This window comes from Hyla sarda, chromosome 6 (assembly GCF_029499605.1).
Source record: "Hyla sarda isolate aHylSar1 chromosome 6, aHylSar1.hap1, whole genome shotgun sequence".
Taxonomy (NCBI): Eukaryota; Metazoa; Chordata; class Amphibia; order Anura; family Hylidae; genus Hyla; species Hyla sarda.
This window is the reverse complement of record NC_079194.1, coordinates 249,714,632-249,739,695: the sequence shown is the minus strand read 5'-3', so window position 1 is coordinate 249,739,695 and position 25,064 is coordinate 249,714,632. Positions and strand designations below refer to the sequence as shown.

At 43.6% G+C, this 25,064-nt stretch overlaps 1 protein-coding gene across 9 annotated transcripts in view; it reads left to right on the top strand.

Annotated features, from left to right (window-relative positions):
• The window catches only part of LOC130276903 (mucin-5B-like), a 221,592-nt gene that overhangs the window by 83,632 nt on the left and 112,896 nt on the right, over positions 1 to 25,064 (top strand). For all 9 annotated transcript variants that reach the window (XM_056526902.1, XM_056526903.1, XM_056526901.1 and 6 more), the window contains 6 exons: positions 30 to 194; positions 8,779 to 8,873; positions 9,871 to 9,997; positions 13,913 to 14,159; positions 16,239 to 16,291; positions 17,841 to 17,941. In XM_056526902.1, coding sequence (XP_056382877.1) covers positions 30 to 194; positions 8,779 to 8,873; positions 9,871 to 9,997; positions 13,913 to 14,159; positions 16,239 to 16,291; positions 17,841 to 17,941 — 788 coding nt within the window. The remainder of the gene's footprint in view (positions 1 to 29; positions 195 to 8,778; positions 8,874 to 9,870; positions 9,998 to 13,912; positions 14,160 to 16,238; positions 16,292 to 17,840; positions 17,942 to 25,064) is intronic.

Genomic DNA, 25,064 nt, shown 5'->3' with positions numbered 1-25,064 from the left:
AAACATTTACAATGTTACTTTGTTTCCAGGTATTTGTGGAAACTTTAATGGGATTGAAGGTGATGACCTGATGACCATCAGTGGGGTGGTGGAAGATGCGGCATCAGCCTTAGCCAATTCTTATAAAATTCAGGCCAGCTGTGATGATGTTCCTGACTATTATGATAACCCATGCTCCAAAAGCATTGTTAAAGGTAATTACTTATGTTTAGCCAATAAAGTCATGGGGTATATTAGACGTATAAGTTGATACATTTTCCCAGGATAAACATGTGTGTGAACCAAGTATTGCAGACATGTCCTTTCTTAACTTGAAATGTTCTGAGATGTATCATGCAAGATAATTTTAGCTTTTTCACAACTTTGTGAACGTTTATTAAGACATGCATAGACTGGCATACAGTGTTTCCTAAGGCGGATGCATAGTCACATGTACATCACATGTTTTTCCATGTGCAGCCATCTTATGGATAGAATTGCTGTCCAAGCTGCACTAAAAGGATGGGGGAACAAGGGGGCAGGCCTTTATCATAAGCAAAAAAGGGCCTACCGGGAATTAAATAAGTGGCAATCAATCCCATTAGCTCACCATTTAAATGCCTTTATAAGTTTCCATATTTAAGTTGCCAACTACTTTAACTGAAGTAAAGTAAAATACAGTCATGGCTGTAAATGTTGGCACCCCTGAAATTTTTCTAGAAAATGAAGTATTTCTCACAGAAAATAATTGCAGTAATGTTTTGCTGTGAGAAAATAGAAGTATTCCGGCTCTATCCCTGGTCTGGATCCCGAGCAGGGAGAAGGTGTGGACCTCACCCAGAACAATAGAAATTAAGGAAGTAAACTCCAGCTCGGTTCAGGAACATGTGGCTTTATTCACATCAACGAGGCAACAGGTACAGGGAGGAAGTGACGGGTTTCGGCCAGGTGCTGGCCTTAGTCGTACAATGATTACAGGTTCCAAGAACTCTTATATGGAACCGGGGGTGAGGGGAGACACCCAAGGCTGATTAGCCAAGAGTGTCTCACGTTCACACCCGGATTCCATTCACATAGAGAACATGAAGCACTTGTGCAGAAATTACATCAAACGCATGATGTGAACAAATGGTTAAAGAGAAACAAATATATAATCTTTATTAACTATATGCTAATATAAAAAGAACAAGTGCAAATATAAGAGAGTGATAATTAAAAACCAGTGTGATTGAAAAGCATGGGCTTACCTAGCGCGCACCCACACAGTAATATAAGTAGCTCTCCAAAGCACTGTGTGAACAACGGCATAGTGGTAAGAAGAAAAATATATCAAATATTAGAATAAAAAAACACAAATGTCGCCGTTCACACAGATGCATAGAAGGAATTGCAACACATAAAATTCTGAGTAGTAGAAAATGAGGCATAAATGTCATGACTGTGATCTCATATATTGCATAAATAAAGAACAACATTCCTTAGGCAGGAGATGGTGGAAAATATAGTGTCATATAATAATATAATAAAAGTAAAATGCCACAGAACAAAGATAGTAAAAAAAAAAAAAAAACTATAAATGGACCAGTAACGTAAATGGAATATTTCAACAAGGGGCATAAAATAAAAATGAGGGGGGAGGAAAAGTACAATGGACCATTGATAATGAAGTACTACGTCCAGCCTTTTGTTAAGACCCCTAGGAACCCTAGTATCTAACCTGAGAATCCAATATATTTCTCTATCAAGAAGTTTCTTTTTATGATCTCCTCCTCTCTTTGGACATAATACTCTTTCTATACCCTGCAATTTATTACCAGACCAATTTCCAGAATGGCATTCAGCAACATGTTTTGTTATCATGGAGGTGTTCCTACTATCAAAATGCGGGGTATCAGAAAGATGTTTTCTGACCCGCATTTTTAAGGTGTTGGTCGTGCACCCCACGTACTGCACACTACATGACTCACAGGTGAACAAATACACCACATATTTTGTATTACAATTGATATAATATTTTATCTGAAAGGAGTCATGATTGGTGCAGGACGTGAAGGTGGAAGATGATGATATGACCTCACAACACTTACAAACTCTGTGACCACATTTATAGGTTCCCTTATGTTCAAGCCAAATCGGATTAGTTTGAATTTTTTCAGAATACAAACTGGGAGATAATCTTTGTCCCAGAGTAGGTGCTCTGCGGGCCACACAACTGTACCCTCCATCCAGGGCGGGCGCAACCGTAGGGTCCGCAAGAACTATGGGCATATATTTGTTGATGATTTTACAAATGGACCCGTATTGCATGCTGTATGGCGTGGAAAAGACGACCTTATGTTTAGAGGTGCAAGATTTAATTCCAATAGGGCAAATCATATACTTCCTGTTTTTGTGTAATGCTTTGTTGTAGGCTCTGTCTATATTCCACCTGGGGTATCCTCTCTGGCTTAGTCGATCTCTAATATTGTTGGCTTCATGTTCAAAATGTTCTAATCTCGTGTTTTGCTATACATATGTTTATTCCCTTTGTGTGTATTGGAATTAAACCAAAAAAGGCAAATTGGACAATGTCACACCAAACTCCAAAAATGGGCTGGACAAAATTATTGGCACCCTTTTAACCCCTTAAGGACCAAGCCCATTTTGGCCTTAAGGACCAGAGCGTTTTTTGCACATCTGACCACTGTCACTTTAAACATTGATAACTCTGGAATGCTTTTAGTTATCATTCTGATTCCGAGATTGTTTTTTCGTGACATATTCTACTTTAACGTGGTGGTAAATTTTTGTGGTAACTTGCATCTTTTCTTGGTGAAAAATTCCCAAATTTGATGAAAAATTTGACAATTTTGCAGTTTTCTAACTTTGAAGCTCTCTGCTTGTAAGGAAAAGGGATATTACAAAAAAAAAATTTTTGATTCACATATACAATATGTCTACTTTATGTTTGCATCATAAAATTGATGAGTTTTTACTTTTGGAAGACACCAGAGGGCTTCAAAGTTCAGCAGCAATTTTCCAATTTTTCACAAAATTTTCAAACTCACAATTTTTCAGGGACCAGTTCAGGTTTGAAGTGGATTTGAAGGGTCTTCATATTAGAAATATCCCACAAATGACCCCATTATAAAAACTGCACCGCCCAAAGTATTCAAAATGACATTCAGTCAGCGTTTTAACCCTTTATGTGAAAGGAGAAAATTCACAATCTTCATTTTTTACACTTGCATGTTCTTGTAGACCCAATTTTTGAATTTTTACAAGGGGTAAAAGGAAAAAAATTATACTTATATTCGTAGCCCAATTTCTCTCGAGTAAGGACATACCTCATATGTCTATGTAAAGTGTTCGGTGGGCGCAGTAGAGGGCTCAGAACCGAAGGAGTGACAAGGGGATTTTGGAGAGTACGTTTTTCTGAAATGGTTTTTGGGGGGCATGTGGCATTTAGGAAGCCCCTATGGTGCCAGAACAGCAAAAAAAAAACAAAAAAAAACACATGCCATACCATTTTGGAAACTAGACCCCTTGAGGAACGTAACAAGGAATAAAGTGAGCCTTAATACCCCACATGGGTTTCACGACTTTTGCATATGTAAACATTTTTTAGTTTTTTTACTAAAATGTGCGTTTCCCCCCAAATTTCACATTTTTGCAAGGGTTAATAGCAGAAATACCCCCAAAAATTTGTAACCCCATCTCTTCTGAGTATGGAGGTACCCCATAAGTTGACCTGAAGTGCACTATGGGCGAACTACAAGGAGTCATATTTGGCTTTTTGAGAGCAAATTTTTCTCGGAGGGCGTGTCGCATTTAGGGAGCCCCTATGGTGCCAGAACAGCAAAAAAAAAGCCACATAGCATACCATTTTGGAAACTAGACCCCTTGAGGAGCATAACAAGGGGTACAGTGAGCATTTACCCCCCACTGGTGTCTGACAGATCTTTGGAACAGTAGGCTGTACAAAATTTTTCATTTTCACGGACCACTGTTCCAAAGATCTGTCAGACACCTGTGTGGTGTAAATTCTCACTGCACCCCTTATTACATTCCGTGAGGGGTGTAGTTTCCAAAATGGGGTCACATGTGGGGTTTTTGTTTTTTTTTGCGTTTGTCAAAACCGCTGTAACAATCAGCCACCCATGTGCAAATCACCTCAAATGTACATGGTGCACTCTCCCTTCTGGGCCTTGTTGTGCGCCCCCAGAGCACTTTGTGCCCACATATGGGGTATCTCCGTACTCAGGAGAAATTGCGTTACAAATTTTGGGGGGCTTTTTTCCCTTTTACTTCTTGTGAAAATGTAAAGTATGGGGCAACACCAGCATGTTAGTGTAAAAATTTTTATTTTTTTACACTAACATTCTGGTGTAGACCCCAACATTCCCTTTTCATAAATGGTTAATGGAGAAATAGCCCCCCAAACCTTGTAACGCAATTTCTCCCGAGTACGGTGATACCCCATATGTGGTCCTAAACTGTTGACTTGAAATAAGACAGGGCTCCAAAGTGAGAGCGCCATGCGCATTTGAGGACTATATTAGGGATTTGCATAGGGGTGGACATAGGGGTATTCTACGCCAGTGATTCCCAAACAGGGTGCCTCCAGCTGTTGCTAAACTCCCAGCATGCTTGGACAGTCAATGGCTGTCCGGCAATACTGGGAGTTGCTGTTTTGCAACAGCTGGAGGCTCCGCTTTGGAACCGAACGTTCTTATTGGGAGGGTACTGTGTAGGGGTATGTGTATATGTAGTGTTTTTAACTTTTTATTTTATTTTGTGGTAGTGTAGTGTTTTTAGGATACAGTCACACGGGCGGGGGGGGCACCAGCTGTTGCAATACCACAACTCCCAGCATGCATGGTCTGTTAGTGCATGCTGGGAGTTATAGTTTTGCAACAGCTGGAGGCACACAGGTTAGGAAACACTGAGTTAGAAACAGACAATGTTTCCCAACCAGTGTGTCTCCAGTTGTTGAAAAACTACAACTCTCAACATGCACTGACTGTCCATGCATGCTGGGAGTTGTAGTTCAGCAACATGTGGCCTTTCAGATGTTGCCGAACTACAACTCCCAGCATACCTGGACAGTCAGTGAATGTTGAGAGTTGTAGTTTTGCAACATCTGGGGGGCCCCAGTTTGGAGACCATTATACAATGGTCTCCAAACTGGGGCCCTCCAGATGTTGCAAAACTACAACTCCCAGCATGCCCAGACAACCAAAGTCTGTCTGGGCATGCTGGGAGTTGTAGTTTTAAGACTCCTAGAAGCAGCAGTGAAGATCTTCACTGCTGCCTCTGAGGACCATGTACTTACCTGCCGGTCTCGCCGCTGATCCTCCACATGGCCGGTCCCGCCGCTGCTCCTCGGTCCCGCCGCTGCTCCAGGTAAGGCCGTCGGTCCCCACGTGTTCCCCTCCTATGCCGCAGGTCCCCGCGAGCCCCCGCAGCCATATTCCCCCGTTCTGCCCGACTTCCAGGGGCGGGCAGTGCGGGGGATCTGAACTTTCACCCCAGGTAACTGTGATTGGTCCACAGAGACCAATCACAGTGATCGCTGACCAGGACCATCAATGGATGGTCCTAGGGGGTGAAGCAGAAGTTGTCCCCTGCTGGAAACAGCGGGACTTCTGCCAGTTAACCCGTGCGATGCTGCGCATCGCCGGGTTAACTGCGTGTCATAGATATAAGCCGTGATGTGCGAACTGCCTGCACATTGCGGCTTATATATAAGCCACTTTGCGGGAAGGGAAAATTGTGGATAAATAAGATTATTTCAAGCATGTGATGCTCCTTTAAACTCACCTGGGGCAAGTAACAGCTGATGGCAATATGAAAATCACACCTGAAAGCAGATAAAAAAGGAGATAAGTTCACTTAGTCTTTGCATTGTGTGTCTGTGTGCCACACTAAGCATGAACAACAGAAAGAGGAGAAGAGAACTGTCTGAGGACTTGAGAACCAAAATTGTGGAAAAATATCAACAATCTCAAGGTTACAAGTCCATCTCCAGAGATCTAGATTTGCCTTTGTCCAAAGTGCACAACATTATCAAGAAGTTTGCAACCCATGGCACTGTAGCTAATCTCCCTTGGCGTGGATGGAAGACAAAAATGGATGAAAGGTGTCAACGCAGGATAGTCCGGATGGTGGATAAGCAGCCCCAAACAAGTTCCAAAGATATTGAAGCTGTCCAGCAGGCTCAGGGAGCATCAGTGTCAGCACAAACTATCCATTGACATTTAAATTAAATTAAATGCTATGGCAGGAGACCCAGGAGAACCCCACTGTTGACACAGAGACATTAAAAAGCAAGACTACATTTTGCCAAAATGAACTCGAATAAGCCAAAATCCTTCTGGGAAAAGTCTTTTGGACAGATGAGACCAAGATAGAGCGTTTTGGTAAAGCACATCATTCTACTGTTTACGGAAAATGGAATGAGACCTACAAAGTAAAGAACACAGTACCTACAGTAAAATATGGTGGTGGTTCAATGATGTTTTGGGGTTGTTTTGCTGCCTTTGGCACTGGGTGCCTTGAATGTGTGCTAGGCATCATGAAATCTGAGGATTACCAACAGATTTTGGGTCCACTGTACAGCCCAGTGTAAGAAAGCTGGGTTTGCCTCCGAGATCTTGGGTCTTCCAGCAGAACAATGAGCCCAAACATACATCAAAAAGCACCCAGAAATGGATGGCAACAAAGCCCTTCCAATAAGAGAGGCCTGGAGCAGTTTGCAAATGAAGAGTGGTCCAACATTCCGGCTAAGAGGTGTAAGAAGCTTATTGATGGTTCGACTGATTTCAGTAATTTTTTCCAAAGGGTGTGCAACCAAATATTAAGTTAAGGGTGCCAATAATTTTGTCCAGCCCATTTTTGGAGTTTGGTGTGACATTATGTCCAATTTGCTTTTTTTCCTTCCTTTTTTGGTTTAGTTCCAATACACACAAAGGGAATAAACGTGTATAGCAAAAGATGTGTTACTGCAATCCTATTCTGTGAGAAATACCTCATTTCTAGAAAAACTTCAGGGGTGCCCACATTTACGGCCATGACCGTATACAGTACAAAACATATATAACTACTTTCCTGACCAGTGGAACAATATTACTTACTATACATTCATTCATTTATCTAGTTTATTTTTTTCTCTATTTTATGTCTTAAGTTTTGTTACCAAACCAAGAGGCTGTGGTTCTGTTATGAATAGCAGAAATCCTTTTATCATATCTTCCCTTGAGTACTAACAGTTGGGAAGTTACTAGGCAATAGTCTCCTAGTCTGATGCCAGACTAATAGATGCAATAGTTTAGTCAGGATTTTTCAGAAGAATTTTCAATTTATGAGTCAAATGCAGACTATAGAGTAAAGATTTTCCTAGGCCTGTTCTCATCTTTTGGACCTCTGTTCCTTGTCCGTTCTCTTGTTCCCCGTTTGCATTATTCCTGTTTGGAAGTTATAGGGCCTTGTCTTGTGAGTTTGGCGAGTTTCACTATTGTAGTCTTTGATGTGTTTCTTTTGCATAGTAAGTCCAGGGTTGGTGCAGGGAGATTAGTTAGCAAATATTTCTTGTTAGATTAGGTTAGGGAGAGCATGAGGGATAGAGAGGGAAAGATATGTTGTTGTTTTGTCTTATCTTGGCTGTTGTTCAGTAGCCATTTGATTCATCCATTTAGTTTTTTCTTGTTTTTTTTTTTCCCCCTTGCAACGGCTGACAGGTCATGCTATACTGCCCTACTATAAGTTTTGGGGATAAATGAGTACTAGGAGCCATTGTTAAGACTCAGAAAAGTCGACTGCTATAGGTGAAGCCAAGTTCTGTAGTCTAGCCATCAGACAGCTTAGTTACAGGTTCTTGTACGTCTGCTTCTTTACGATGAAATAAGCATTATAGAAGGACTCTGACCAAACTAAACTTATCCCCTATCCACAGGATACCCCAGCTCTTGCAGAGAGAAGCGCATGTCTTCCACTGGTAGACGGCACGCCCTCCATTCATTTCTATGAGAGTGCCGATGATTCCCAAGTGCTGTACTTGGGTCATTTTAGCGCTCCCATAGAAACGTATGGAGCATGTGCCGCCTGCACTATGCACTCCTCACTGAGCGCCAGGTCCCATCCGGGTGGATGATGGGAGGATCCCTGTACTCAGAGCCCCCCCACCTCGCAATCAGGGCATACGTTTATTTTTACTGGATATCACTTTTAAAGTCCTTTTCATGGGCTGTAAAAAATTACAAGTAAGCTGGATATAGGTGAAAACAACATATTGATTCAGCACTTAAAGTAAAAGTGATCGGCACCACTCAGCAAATTTAGCAGAGGGATATGCAGTATATAACAGACCTTCCCTTAGAATATACGGTGCTGCCGGGTCCAGAGTTAAGATAACTTTATATTCACCAACACAGAAAAAATTTAAATACCTTGTGTTTATTCCAGCTTAACAGGCACAAACGAGAGGATAGCACTACCATAAACTTTACAGTTTATGAACATAACTCACATTTCATTCAGATCCCCCAGCACTTACATGCCAACAGTTCCTGGTTCCCCTGCTGGTCCTTGTTTATAATGCTGCAGCGACAATGGTTTGTCCTAACATGTGACAGATGCAGCCGATCACTGGGCGCAGCAATAATAGTTCAACCTTACAGATAGCAGTGTTGTAGCCAGTGAGTGGGGCGGAGCTTCAATACCAGGAATAGCCCAGGAGGGGTATTGTTTCTCACAAATACAGACCCTTATTTAAATTATTTTACCTGATCATGAAAAACTGTTGCTCAAAATTGTTTTTAGAGGAATATGCAAAACACTGGTGCACACGTCTGGTGAATATCAATGATGTATTTGCTCCTTGCCATGAAGAACTGGATCCCAAACCATACTATAAGGTAAGGAGCTTTAACACTGTATGTTTGTGTTAACAGAAGAATAACTGTAAAGTTTATTATTTTGGAAGTTTTTGAGTGTACTATATTTGTACTTCTTTATATACACGTTTCTGGTGGTTGGAGCTTTGTTAGAGTTTTGCTGCTTCTAGACTGTTTTAATAAATCAGACCATATAAACTTAATAGATGACATGCTACCATGATATGAAGCTTACTGAATACTATAGTTGTTATAAAGAAACCTTCAAAAATTAATTATTATAGAATTTCCAATCTAAAAACAACATGATGATTCACTGGGTTATCCAGCCTTTGAAATTGAAGTGGCCTTCAATATCAGATCGAACTAGTCTGACTCCCAACGCCTCTGCCAATCAGGTGTTGGAAGAAACCATGGCATTAAGGATAAGCTATACATTTCTGAAGGCTGGATGAACCCTTAAAGGGGTACTCCACCCCTAGACATCATATCCCCTATCCAAAGGATAGGGGATAAAACGTCCGATTGGGGAGATCCTGCCGCTGGGGACCCCAGCAATCTAGGCTGCGGCACCCCAGACATCCAGTGCACGGAGCGAACGTCTGATGACTGTCGATGTGGGGCGGAGGCTCATGACGTCATGGCCCCACCTGCTAGTGACATCACGGCCTGCTACCTCAATGCAAGTCTATGTGAGGGGGCGTGACATCCGTTATGCTGCCTCCCATAGACTTGCATTGAGGCGGCGTAGCCGTAACGTCACGAGCCTCTGGCGCTACACCCGATGCTCTAAACGAATGCCGATGCAGCAAGGAGATCACGGGGGTCCCCAGCGGCGATCAGACATCTTATCCCCTATCCTTCGGGTAGGGGATAAGATGTCTAGGGGCGGAGTACCCCTTAAAAGCTTTCAATCTTTGGGTAACTAATACACTATGCAGGCAAAGAACCTTCCCTACAGTTGACAAATGATAAAGTATTCAATTGCCGGGTCTTTCCTTCTTCCTGTCTCCTTTAGCACTGCTTATATGATGTATGTAACTCAGACAACAGTGAGGAAGCTATGTGTTCGTGGCTTGGAGAGTATGCAAATGAATGTAGAAGCCTAAATGTGTTTGTGGAAAACTGGAGAGATAAGAATTGTGGTAAGGATGTCTCCAAAGACACAAATCTACATATCTGTATACTGTTTCACTCCTACAATAATCCCGCCTTCGTGGTAATGCTACCCATAAATCCTACAAAAAAATGGTAGACTCAAAATACTGAAAATATTAATTTTATTGGTGTCACATCAAGATAAACAAACAATAGCACATAAGACAGCACAGAACATAGCAACAAAAGTACCTACAGGGTATGACTGGTTGTACTGGTTAGAGAGAGCAAACTCTTCTCTCTTGGGTTATATGGACATAGAGTGAAATATGACATAGAAGAAGATGTAAAGTGGAGGGGGAGTCAAGGCAGCATAAAAAATACTCCTAAAAAAGTGACTGGGTGCTCATAACACCAAATCTGGGATCAATAAATCATAATACAGTGCATAAGGTATATATTGCACAGAAATCAGGACCAAAAAATAGTATACAAAATAGAAAACAATCCTAACAAAAAGTGTCAATTTGCTCCTATAGACGTCATTCTGGGATTGTGCAATAGCTTGAAGCTACCTGGTGCAATATACTACTGTGCAATAATTATATTGGTACTGTATTTTGAGGTGCTTACCCTGCAATTTTGCACAGCTGCACATTGACACTTTTTGTTAGGATTGTTTTCTATTTTGTAGGGATCGACCAATATAGTTTTTTTAGGGCCGATACCGATAATCGGTGGAGGTTAGGGCCGATAGCCGATAACTTATACCGATATTCCGGTATAAGTTATCGGCTATTTATCCCCCCTCGACACCGCTGCAGATCATTGATTTAAAGCGGGCTCTTTAAATCAAAGCACTGCAGTGGCTTTTGCGGTGCCATAGGCCGCCGCCGCCACCACCACCCGCTTCTCTCCCCCTACCTGTCAGGGTGGTCCGGGCCATCCTTCCTTCCTGTAGTGTCCGGCGGCATTCCGGGTGGAGGGTGAACCGGTCCGTGCTGTCCTTCTCCGGGGGTCCTCTTCTCCACTCCGGGCAGGCTCCGGCCTAGTACGCTGCATAGACGCCGCTGCGCGGTGACGCCCGTGCGCAGCGACGCACCTGACGTCACGGCGTAGCGGCGTCTATGCAGCGTACTAGGCCGGAGCCTGCCCGGAGTGGAGAAGATGACCACCAAGAAGGAAAGCCCGGACCGGTTCACCCTCCACCCGGAATGCCGCCGGACACTACAGGAAGGAAGGATGGATGGTCCAGACCACCCCCATTACCGGTAAGTTTAATTTTTTTAAATTGACTCGGAGGGTGGGGGAGGGGCCCGACCGGTATAGCGGTATGGGCAAAAATCCATACCGGTATACCGCCCAGCACTACGGTGGGGGGTGCGACGTGGTGCAGTGGGTCGGGGGGGGGGGGGGTCGCAGTGCGGCGGGTCAGGTGGGGGGGGACCTGCGGTCGCGGTGGGGGGCATTATCGGCAAGGTAATTGCCGATACCGATAATGCCCAAAATCGTGATTATCGGCCGATAATATCGGCCATACCGATAATCGGTCGATCCCTACTATTTTGGTCCTGATTTCTGTGCAATATATACCTTATGCACTGTATTATGATTTATTGATCCCAGATTTGGTGTTATGAGCCCTTTTTTAGGACTATTTTTTAGGCTGCCTTGACTCCCCCTCCACTTTACATCTTCTTCTATGTCATATTTCACTCTATGTGCATATAACCCAAGAGAAAAGAGTTTGCTCTCTCTAACCAATATACCCAGTCATACCCTGTAGGTACTTTGTTGCTATGTTCTGTGCTGTCTTATGTGCTTTTAATTGTTTGTTTGTGGTCTTGATGTGACACCAATAAAATATTTTATATTTTCAGTATTTTGAGTCTACCATTTTTTTGTAGGATTTATATCTGTTATACTGCTGTACTGTTTTTACTGTGGATTCTCATTTTGTTCACGTTGTGTTTTTCCTCTCTATTGGTCTTTTCTTTATAATAAAGACACTTGGAGAACAATATAAAAATAAATCCATAGTTATAGCACTCAACAGTCTAGATAATAGAATCACATATTACTTGTAAGGGTTAGTTTAAAACTTTGTGATCTGTACTAGATCCATATTATATTAGAAAGTATTTTGGTCAGTATTTTTGAGCCAAAACTCTGTGTGAATCCATAATACGTCAAAATAAGCCAAAACATCTTTTGATTATACTTTTTTCTTTACAAATACTGATGCAAATATGAATGATAAGTAATACTGATAATAACATACATCTGCAATAAGTCCATAGTATTATGGATGCTCCCCATTTTCATTACACTGCTCATTCACACTGTAAGTTGGGATTAGATTAACATTGGGGGAACCATCTAACAAAAAAAATTGTCCAAAGCAAATAATTCCTTTAAGAGCCGTGGTACTTTTACATATGGTGTGCAAAAAAACAAAATCCAGTTAGAATAATAATATATATAGGGTGGGCGATTTATATGGATACACCTTAATAAAATGGGAATGGTTGGTGATATTAACTTCCTGTTTCTGGCACATTAGTATATGTGAGGGGGAAAACTTTTCAAGATGGGTGGTGACCATGACGGCCATTTTGAAGTCGGACATTTTGAATCCAACTTTAGTTTTTTTCAATTGGAAGAGGGTCATGTGACATCAAACATATAGGGAATTTCACAAGAAAAACAATGATGCGCTTAACGTAACTTTATTCTTTCATGAGTTATTTACAAGTTTCTGACCACTTATAAAATGTGTTCAATGTGCTGCCCATTGTGTTGGATTGTCAATGCAACCCTCTTCTCCCACTCTTCACACACTGATAGCAACACCTCAGGAGAAATGCTAGCACAGGCTTCCAGTATCTGTAGTTTCAGGTGCTGCACATCTCGTATCTTCACAGCATACACAATTGCCTTCAGATGACCCCAAAGATAAAAGTCTAAGGGGGTCAGATCGGGAGACCTTGGGGGCCATTCAACTGGCCCACGATGACCAATCCACTTTCCAGGAAACTGTTCATCTAGGAATGCTCGGACCTGACACCCATAATGTGGTGGGGAACCATCTTGCTGGAAAAACTCAGGGAACGTGCCAGCTTCAGTGCATAAAGAGGTAAACACATCATCATGTAGCAATTTTGCATATCCAGTGGTCTTGAGGTTTCCATTGATGAAGAATGGCCCTCTTTGTACCCCATATACCACACCATACAATACATTTTTGTGTTCCAACAGTGTTGGAGGGATCTATCCAATGTGGGTTAGTGTCAGACAAATAGCAGTGGTTTTGTTTGTTAACTTCACCGTTCACATAAAAGTTTGCCTCATCACTGAACAAAATCTTCTGCGTAAACTGAGGGTCCTGTTCCAATTTTTGTTTTTCCCAATCTACAGCACCTGAAACTACGGATACTGGAAGCCTGTGCTAGCATTTTTCCTGCGGTGTTGCTATCAGTGTGTGGAGAGTGGGAGAAGAGGGTTGCATTGACAATCCAACACAATGGGCAGCACATTGAACACATGTTATAAGTGGTCAGAAACTTGTAAATAACTCACGAAAGAATAAAGTTACGTTAAAACCAAGCACATCATTGTTTTTCTTGTGAAATTCTCAATAAGTTTGATACGTCACATGACCCTCTTCCTATTGAAAAAACTAAAGTTGGATTCAAAACGGCCAACTTCAAAATGGTCGCCATGGTCACCACCCATCTTGAAAAGTTCCCCCCCTCACATGTACTAATGGGCCTCAAACAGGAAGTTAATATCACCAGCCATTCCCATTTTATTAAGGTGTATCCATATAAATGGCCCACCCTGTGTGTGTGTGTGTGTGTGTGTGTATGTATATATGTATATATATATATATATATATATATATATATATACACACATACATATACATACACACACATATTTCCTTTTTTTCTTCCCATTAGATCCTGGCTGTCCTGAAACCATGGTGTTTTCTACTAGCCCAAGACAATGCAATTTCACCTGCAGCTCTTTGGCAGAACCCGACCTTCTCTGTCATTTCAGAGCTGATCCAAGAGAAGGCTGCACTTGTCCAAAGGGCACTTACCTGACACCAAATGAAAAATGTGTTACCCCAGAGGATTGTCCTTGCAACTATAAGGGGCTCACTGTTCCAGCTCATCAAACCTTTAAAATAGACGAGACCCTGTGGTAAGGCTAAAGGATGACAGGATTCGTTCACATATACACTACTGCCTTTATTTATCAACCAGTGTATGGTCCCTTTGGTGACAATAAGGCTAGGTTTCCACTAGCGCCAACTCTCCCTAATAATCGCAAATTTTTTGAAAGGACGAAATCGCTATATCGTAATTCGCAAAAATGGCAATTCGATTGCGATATATCATGCAGCCCTAGTATATAACACATAATTTTGCTGGAAAAAATATAGAGGCGATATTAGCCAATAACAGTCGCTTCCTGACCTCTCTATAGGATGCCCGCTGTAGTTGACTGGACCTAGAGAAGTCAGGAAGCAACATTATTATTTCCATTATAACTCAACCCACGCTTCTCCATTGCCCTCTTGAGCAACAAATTGCGGTCATAAGAACACAGCATTTTTTTTTAAATAGTTCTTGGAGGACTACCAGCTATAGGTCTTTTCGTTGGCACTGTGTGAGCTCTTTCTAAACAGAACTGCAGGGAGAGGCCATTAAGAGAGAGGGACAGAATGGGGAGGAAGGAGAGAGCGTGCAAGTACGTCCTCATGCCATGGTGTCCCAGGGTTAGGCAGTCAGTATGAATACTTGGCTGGCAGGTTAACAGGTACACAACATCAGAAGTAGGGTTGTAGCAGATGCGGATCCAGAGGGGGGCAATGGGGCAATTGCCCCCCCCCCCCCCAAGGTTCCTCCCTTGCAATATTCCAAGTGCTGAAATTTCTGTGCGGACATTCCCCCGTGCAAATATAGCCTGATAGTGCTCCTTCCGAGATTAGAATCTGGATCCGCCACTGGATTGTAGTTAGCATGTGTGATGGTGAGGTTGTAGAGTCCAGGGGTAATAGTATAATAACTCTAGGGTTAACTGACAGTTCCACTAACCAGTACTTCAGACAAGCAGCATTTGCACCAAAGTCCTGGCAATAAATACTACTAATCAAAAGCCATGATGCATGGATAACCGCTTGGACTTTACTGAAGTTGCAGGTCCAATAGTACAGTAGACAGTGAGGATGATACAGGCCAAGGTTATTACACAGACACAGCTGTTAGTATGTCACTGTCACAGTCCTTGTACAATTTGAGAATCAATGCAGACTGAAGGGGTACTCCAAAGGATAGGGTATAAGATATCTGATCGCGTGGGTCCCACCGCTGAGGACCCCCGCAATCTCTCCTGCAGCACCCACGGGGCCGGAGTATTGTGACGACTCCGCCCCCTTGTGACGTCACGCCCCACCCCCTCAATGCAAGCCTATGGGAGGGGGCGTGATGGCAGTCACGCCCCCTCCCATAGGCTTGCATTGAGAGGGCAGGTATTCCCCCATAGAAGCAATGCTTCTGTAGAGTGTGCAGAGAAGCTGCATGTTCTACAGTACAGGTAAAGTGCCAGCATGCATGAGCCCTAAGTATGTACGGTATATGGCATGTACAGAATATAGAAAAATTTATTTTGCTTCTATTTGAATGTCTATTTTCACATTCATGTACATAATCAGTTCTGCTATATAGATAAAAGATGGCGCTAACCCAGTGGCATGGCTTACGGTAATTTTGTCTCATTTGACTAGTGTTGCTCGCGAATATTCGCAATTCGAATATTATTCGCGAATATCGCATATTCGCGAATTCGCGAATTTCGCGAATATAGCGCTATATATTCTTAATTACGAATATTCGTTTTTTTTTTCTTCACAGTACACATCACAGTGATCACCCCTCTCTGCTTCCAGCTTGTGTGGTGTAAAGAAGGCTGTAATACTACTGTGTGAGACTGGCGTGCAAACATTCGCATATGCGAAGATTAGCATATACTAATTTTCGCATATGCGCATTTTCGCATATGTTAATTTTGTATATGCTAATTTTCACATATGTTAATTTTCGCATGCGCGAATTTTCGCATATGCGAAAATAAAACGAGAATATAACGAATATGCGAATATTCGCGAATATATGACGAATATTCGTCCATATATTCGCGAATATTCGCGAATTCGAATATGGCCTATGCCGCTCAACACTACATTTGACTAGATGTCTAACATTTTCTTATCTTTTGCAGTAAATGTATACGTGGAGTTCTGGAATGTCCACAGGCAGATGAGCACAGCCATGGTATGTGTTAGGGGAACAACAATGGCCTCTAGACGCTCTCAGATGAACTTGCGTTTTTTGGCATACTTCCACTGCAGTTTTTGAGCCAAAGTCAGTCAGCAGTAAGGAGAAGTATAATCATTTATTTATATTTCCTATTCCTTTTGAATACACTTCTGGCTTTGGCTTAAAAACTGCAAGGACTGTTTTCCAAAAAAGAACGGAGAAAAGCCTAGCCTAGAAACCTAGCCTAACACCAACAATTTAATTTTCTCAGGTTGGTGCTGCATTTAAAGGGCTATTACCGTGCTGACAACTTATCCCCTATCTAAAGGATAGGGGATAAGTTGCCTGATCGCGCAGGGTCCCGCTCTCATCAAGCCCCGGATCGAACATCGCTCTGAGTCTGATGACTGCAGATCACGGGGCCGGAGTATTGTGAAGTCACGGCTCCGCCCCCATGGGACATCACGCTCCGCCCCCTCAATGTAGGTCTATGGCAGGTTGCGAGACAGCTGTCTCGCCCCCTGCCATAGACTTGGATTGAGGGGGCGGAGCATGACATTACACGGGGGCGGAGCTGTGACATCACGATCACCGGCCCCGTCATCAGACCCGGAGCGGATGTTCGCTCCAGGGCCTGAAGAGAGCGGGGTGCTGCGTGCGAGATCGCGGGGGTCCCCAGCGGCGGGACCTCACATGTTCAGGCAACTTATCCCCTATCCTTTAGATAGGGGATAAGTTGTCAGCACGGTAGTAGTCCTTTAAAAAATAAAAAAAATGAAAAACACTGTGGCAGGGCGAAGGTCAAATTGAAAATGTAAAACACACTACAACACATAGCATGCTGTCGGTATAGCATTTTTTTTAGGCAGTTTGTGGCGTTTCTCTTTCATAGACCTTTATTGATTTCTTTTCCCAGCTTTTGCATATTTAAAATTTATTTTTTCACCACATGATCACCCAATCACATAATTTGTAAGGGTACATTCCCACACGGCGTATTTTGCTGCGTATTTGCTGCATATTTGGTGCTGCGTATTTTCCTACCCATTGACTTCAACAGAGAAAATAAAATACGCAGTAGCAAATACGCAGCAAATACGCCGTGTGGGAATGTACCCTAATGGGAAAAAAAAATGTATGTACTATGTACCAAAATAGCATCTTAGGCCACACATTTTTTTTGGTCCCCCTTTTACCTGTAATAACAAGACTGTTCCGAACACTGGGTGTGGGCTTCGGGGGTCGCCACAGCCACTCCCATAGACCTGCATTGAGGGGGCGTGCGTGTGACTTCATGAGGGGTGTGGTAGCCCTGAAGCCTGCTCCAAGTGTTTGGAACATTTTGTTCTGAATGCCGGGGAAGTGGAATACCCCTTTAACTTATAAACAACGACAGAAATATTGTCATATATTCCACACCATTGTTTTTATAGCAGTTTTTTAGATCAAGCTAAAGCATAATAAATAAAAAAAAGACACATATCTATCTTGTATACAAAAATGTATTATTATATCCCTTTCTTTTTCCCAAAACATAAAATACTTTGTGCTTTTTTACTTTTAGTCTGCCATCCACCTATGTATTATTATGACTGCAGTTCTCCTAATCCAGATACAGTGGGCTCTCAGTGTCAAAAAAGCTGCAAAACCCAAGACATGGAATGTGTAAGAAAAAATAACCCTTAATAATGTTCTGGGGTAGAGGAGGAGTTAATGTTTAACTGATGATCTAAGGCAGTTTAGAGGTTAATGTCATTCTCGTTGCGGCTCTATTACGGAGTACTGGTTTACTGTCAGCATCCTGGGGAGTCTAGGGCATTAAATGGTCAGTAGTACATCTATGGTACTCTAAAACAGGGTTAAGGCTTAATTGTTGTATCCCTGTGGTCAGGGGCAGTGAATATATTAGGGGGATATTCCGTTGTATTATATTTTTACAATATGCCCAGAAAAATATAAAACATGTTATTACAAGTGATACTTACCTACCCTGATCCCACACAACTCCCATTCCACAGACTTACATAACTCCCAATTTTTGCTGAGAGCAAAGAGGGACCTACAAGGTGCACCACAGCCCCAGCAACGCCCTAACCACACCCGCAGACACACCACTAACCACACCCACAGACACACCACTAACCACACCCTCAGCCAAGCCCAAGCACACCCAGCCTCCTTAACACATGTGTGGTCAACATTCCATTTATTGTTATGGAGAAGTGCCTCTCCATAGAGAATGAAGGAGCGCTGGTCTACTCCCTTCATTCTGGTGGCTGGTGTGGGATCCCAGCGGTCAGACCCCACCGATCACCTTAATATCCCCTGTTCTGTGGATGGGGGTTAAGTTGTGCGTTAGTTTTCCTGTCGCACACTGTAAATGTCTCAAGAAATGCAATGTGAGAAGAGCTAAAGACATACAGATACCAGTAGGGCTTTTATCACTTGTTATCCAGCTTTCCCAAACTCATTTTTTTTAAAGTAATTATTTAAGTTTCGTATTTTAATTAACAAACACCGCCAACAAGGTGGAACAAGGTAGAACATTTACAACAGACTACGTAGGTCCCAGAGACTGGCTTTAGTAGTGCTGGGCGGTATGACAAAAAAGGTGTATCACGGTATTTTTCAAACTTATGGCGGTTCCACAGTGTTTGACGGTATTTTTTTATTTCACTCATCTCCCCCTAACCCCCCCCCCCGAATTAATTATCAGATTCAGTGTGCTGGGGAACTAATTATATATGACCCGCTGGCGCTGCTCTGCTTTTCCTCCCCCCCCACAGAATGAACTATCAGCTGCAGCTCTGTCCCCACATCAGGGGACTAATCATGTTACCCGCAGGCGCTGCTCCTGTGAGCTGCGGCGCTGGACGGAAAACAGAAACCATCACCTCCCCTGCAAGCACTGAAAGCCAGTGGGCCGTGGGCGCTGCAGAGCTTCAGAAGATCAGAAGTTCTGCAGCGCCCGCGGCCCACTGGCTTTCTGCGCTTGCACAGGGAGGCGACAGCTTCCGTTCTCCGAATAGAAGTCCTGCGCCTGTGGCTCACAACTCATTCAAATTCATTCATTTCCAGCGCCGCGGCTCACAGGAAGGTAAGGAGAGAAGCGCCGATGTGGGGACAACGCTGCGGCTGATAGGGGCCCGACCAGTATTGCGGTATAGGGAAAAAAACATGCTGGTATTCGGTATGAACCGGTATACCACCCAGCACTAGGCTCTAGCACAGTGACAGAGATTCAGAGTATGCAAAAATATGCTACAGTAAAATAGAAGGGCACATCTGAGACCCATCCATAGGAAGCCCAACACAGACAGACACACTCACACACACACACACACACACACACAAGCACTCATCCCGGTAACCCCAACCCAGCCTCTTCCCGTAAAGAATCGCAGCACACTACAGAAGACCTACTGGGATAGTCAAGTCGGGGGGTCCGTCGACACATCCAGCAAAAGCCAGGGGGTCCATACCTTTTCGAGTTTTTAGGGCACTTACGACTCACATATAGAGCCTGGTATAACGGGACATATTTATTAACCAATGTTAGCCAACGAGACAGCGGGGGAGGGGAGGTGTCCTTCCAGGTCATCACTACCACCTTACGGGCACAGGATAGCAGGAAGCGAATCAGTAAGAGTCTATGCGAACCAGAGACCACCTCATTAATGACTCCCAGCAGGAGAAGTGACCTGGGAGCCCTCACCTACAGCAGGGCTCCACCTATAGGCTAAGGAGGCAGCCGCCTATATATTTTGATGGGGGGGGGGGGGCACACTGCCCACGCAACAAAGTTCCTGCATGGTGTCACACCAGCGCTTCTGCATGAAGCGCTGAAATATCAACCCGTCCCGATATATTTAATTAAAATCAACCTGTCTGCTGATGTTGTCACTTAAGGTTGTGATTTTGTTGCCCCAAAACAACACTGAAGGCACTGCGCTCCTCTATGTCAGGAGCACAGCACTGTCACATTACCCCCTCCTTCTCCCCAGCCGGCTTTCTAAATGCTGGTGGTATGGGACCTGTGATGATGTCACCATCATGTGACCAGTCACATGTTGGGGCGGAGCCTATCCCTTCAGGATAGAGAAATGATGGCTGAAGGACCTGTGCAATAGAGCCCTGTGAGAGACCGATTTTTCAATCCCACTCCCGTAGGGTGTTTGCTCCACTCCCGCTGAAATGTTTGTCCAATCCCACCCTCTCTCGCTAACATAGGAGTGTACATATACCATAGTGCCATGCTCTGCACATACTCTCCATGTATAGCAGTGTGTGTAGTAACATATACACTGCTATATATGGGGGTATGTGCAGAGCATTGCACTCTGGTGTATGTATAGATGTGAATAGCAGTGACTGTGCAAACAAAGAGGCCCTGGGTCACTGACCGATGCAATGCTCTGCACATACCTGACCTACAGGAATGTACGAGGGTTCATTTTTTTGCGCCGTGGTCTGTAGTTTTTATGTGTACCTTTTTTTTTTTAAATGGGACTTTTTGATCGCTTTTTATAATTTTTTTATGGCGTATGAAGTGACCAAAAATGCGCAATTTTGGACTTTAGTATTCATTTTTGTTATGTGTACGCCATCGACAGTGCAATTTAACCCCTTAACAATGCAGGACGTAAATGTACGTCCTGGTTCGGTGGTACTTAGCGCACCAGGACGTACATTTATGTCCTATACATAACCGCGAGCATCAGAGCGATGCTCGGGTCATGCGTGGCAGGTCCCGGCTGCTGATAGCAGCCAGGGACCCGCCGGTAATGGCGGACATCCGTGATCGCGCGTATGTCCACCATTAACCCCTCAGATGCTGTGATCAATACAGATCACGGCATCTGCAGTGCTGCAGTCACTAAAATGGATGATCGGATTGCCCGCAGCGCTGCCGCGGGGATCCGATCATCCAGAACGGCAGATGGAGGTCCCCTCACCTGCCTCCGCTGCCTTCCACGGGTCTTCTGCTCTGGTCTGCTATCGAGCAGACCAGAGCAGAAGATCACCGATAATACTGATCAGTGCTATGCCCTATGCATAACAATTAACATTATTAGCAATCGAATGATTGCTATAAATAGTCCCCTATGGAGACTATTAAAGTGTACAAATAAAAGTAAAAAAAAGTTTTAAAAAAGTTTTAAAAAAATAGAAAAATCCCCTCCCCCAATAAAAATGTCAATTGTTAGTTTTCCCCATTTTACCCAGCGTAAAAATCCGAAATATTAAAATATAATGTTAATTATCCCGTACGGTGAATGGCGTGAACGTAACATTTTACTCCAAATAAAATTGATTAAAAAATGTATTAAAAGTTTTAGATATGTAAATGTGGTATAAAAAAAGAAAACGCAGATCACGGCGCAAAAATGAGCCCTCATACCGCCGCTTATACGGAAAAATGAAAAAGTTATAGGTCAGATAAATGGAGGGATTTTAAACGCACTCATTTGGTTAAAGTATGCAATTTTTTTAAAGCGGTATAATAATAGAAAAGTATGTAATCATGGGTATCATTTTAATCATACTGACGCACAGAATAAAGAAAACACGTCTATTTTACCGTAAAGTGTTCAGCATGAAAACTAAACCTTCCCAAATTTGCAAAATTGCGGTTTTCTTACCAATTTCCCCACACAAATAGTATTTATTTGGTTGCGCCATACATTTTATGATATAATGAGTGATGTGATTACAAAGTACAACTGGTCGCACAAAAAACAAGCCCTCATACTAGTCTGTGGATGAAAATATAAGAAAGAGTTATGATTGTTAGAATGCGAGGAGGAAAAACGAAAACGTAAAAATAAAATTGTCCTTAACCCCTTAGGGACTCAGCCTATTTTCAGCTTAAAGGGGTATTCCAGGCCAAACCTTTTTTTTTATATATATATCAACTGGCTCCGGAAAGTTAAACAGATTTGTAAATTATGAATTCGAGTAGAAAACAGACATAGCGCACATCTACAATCTTGTATAATGATCTGATTGCTTCTCAGCACAATATCAAAAACTAACAGGTTGTTAGTATACATTTTTGATCAAAAAGTACAAGCCCACTCGCCACATCAAGGCCACCTATTCAGAGTGGGTCCCTAACGTCCCTAGCATAAAATGGCATAGCACCGGGCGGCGACCACCACCGCCGCGACACAGGTGCCCACGGGGGGAGCGACCCACTGGCAGAGCGGCCCCTCAAAATCTCAAAAGATTTGTAAATTACTTCTGTTAAAAAATCTTAATCCTTCCAATAGTTGTTAGCTTCTGAAGTTGAGTTGTTGTTTTCTGTCTAACTGGTCTCTGATGACTCGCGTCCCGGGAGCTGTGCAGTTCCTATGGGGATATTCTTCCATCATGCACAGCTCCCGGGACGTGACATCATCATTGAGCAGTTAGACAGAAAACTTCAGAAGCTAATAACTATTGGAAGGATTAAGATTTTTTAATAGAAGTAATTTACAAATCTGTTTAACTTTCTGGAGCCAGTTGATATATATAAAAAAAAGGTTTTGCCTGGAATACCCCTTTAACCCCTTAAGGACCAAGGGCGTACAGGTACGCCTTTGCTCCCTGGTACTTAAGGACCAAGGGCGTACCTGTACGCCCGTGGGAATTTCGGTCCCCGCCGCGCGCCGGGCGGGGATCGCGCCGGGGTGACTGCTGATATCTATCAGCAGGCACCCCGCGCAAATGCCCAGGGGGGTCATTAGACCCCCCCCATGTCGGCGATCGGCGCAAATCGCAAGTGAATTCACACTTGCGATTTGCGCCGATTCCGGGTCATACGGGTCTATGGTGACCCGGTGACCCGGAATAGAAGGGGGATCGCGGGTGTCCTAGACACCCACGATCCCCCTGTAGCGATAGGAGTGAGGTGGCAGGGTTGCCACCCCTCCTATCTCTGCTATTGGTGGTCTAGACGCGACCACCAATAGCAGATCGGGGGCGGAGGGGTTTACTTTCGGTTTCCCCGTCCTGCCCTCCCACAATAGGCGGGGCAGAACGGGGAAACCGACAGGGACCGGCGCCGAAGATCCACTTACCCATCGGCGACGGCAGCGGCGACGATCAGCGGCGGCAGCGGGCGACGATCGGCGGAAGAAGAGGACCGCGACACAGCTCCCTGGATCCAACGGAAGCCGGTGAGTTACTTAGCAACATCTGGAGGGCTACAGTCTGAGACCACTATAGTTGTCTCTAAACTGTAACCCTCCAGATGTGGCAAAACTACAACTCCCAGCATGCCCAGAGAGCTGTTTAGGCTTGCTGGGAGTTGCAGTTTTGCAACAGCTGGAGGTCTACAGTCTGAGACCACTGCAAAGTGATCTCTATACTGTGCACCTCCAGATCTTGCAAAACTACAACTCCCAGCATGCCCAGACAGCAGTTTGCTGTCTGGGCATGCTGGGAGTTGTAGTTTTGCAACATCTGGAGGTCCACAGTTTGGAGACCACTATGCAGTGGTCTCTAAACTATAGCTCTACAGATGTTGCAAAACTGCAACTCCCAGCAAGCCTAAACAGCAAACAGCTGTCTCTGCATGCTGGGAGTTGTAGTTGCGATCCCTCCAGCTGTTGCATAACTACATCTCCCCTTTCGGCGATCAGTACATGCTGGGAGTTGAAGTTTTGCAACAGCTGGAGGCACACTGGTTGGAAAATACTGAGTTAGGTAACAGAACCTAACTGAAGGTTTTCCAACCAGTGTACCTCCAGCTGTTGCAAAAGTACAACTCCCAGCATGCACGGTCTGTCAGTACATGCTGGGAGTTGTAGTTTTGAAACAGCTGGAGGTTTGCCCCCCCCCCCCCCCCCCATGTGAACGTACAGGGTACATTCACACTGGCGGGTTTACAGTAAGTTTTCTGCTTCAAGTTTGGGCTGTGGCAAATTTTTCACCGCAGCGCAAACTCCTAGCCGTAAATTCACTGTAAACGCCCGCCAGTGTGAATGTACCCTAAAAACACTACACTACACATAATAAAGAGTAAAACACAACATATACACCCCCTTACACTGTCCCCCTAATAAAAAATAAAAAACGTATTGTACGGCAGTGTTTCCAAAACAGAGCCTCCAGCTGTTGCAAAACAACAACTCCCAGCATTTCCGGACAGCCACTGACTGTCCAGGCATGCTGGAAGTTTAGCAACAGCTGGAGGCACCCTGTTTGGGAATCACTGGCGTAGAATACCCCTATGTCCACCCCTGTGCAATCCCTAATTTAGTCCTCAAATGCGCATGGCGCTCTCTCACTTCGGAGCCCTGTCGTATTTCAAGGAAACAGTTTAGTGCCACATATGTGGTATCGCCGTACTCGGGAGAAATTGCGTTACTAATTTTGGGGGCTTTTTTTTCCTTTTACCACTTATGAAAAAGAAAAGTTGGGGTCTACACCAGCCTGTTAGTGTAAAAAAAAATTTTTTTTTACACTAACATGCTGGTGTTGTCCTTTACTTTTTATTTTCACGGGAGGTAAAAGGAAAAAAAGACCACCAAAATTTGTAACGCAATTTCTCCTGAGTACGGAGATACCCCATATGTGGGCGTAAAATGCTCTGCGGACGCACAACAAGGCTCAGGAGTGAGAGCGCACCATGTACATTTGAGGCCTAAATTGGTGATTTGCACAGGGGTGGCTGATTTTACAGTGGTTCTGACATAAACACAAAACAATAAATACAGACATGTGACCCCATTTTGGAAACGAAACCCCTCACGGAACGTAACAAGGGGTATAGTGAGCCTGAACACCCCACAAATTTTCATTA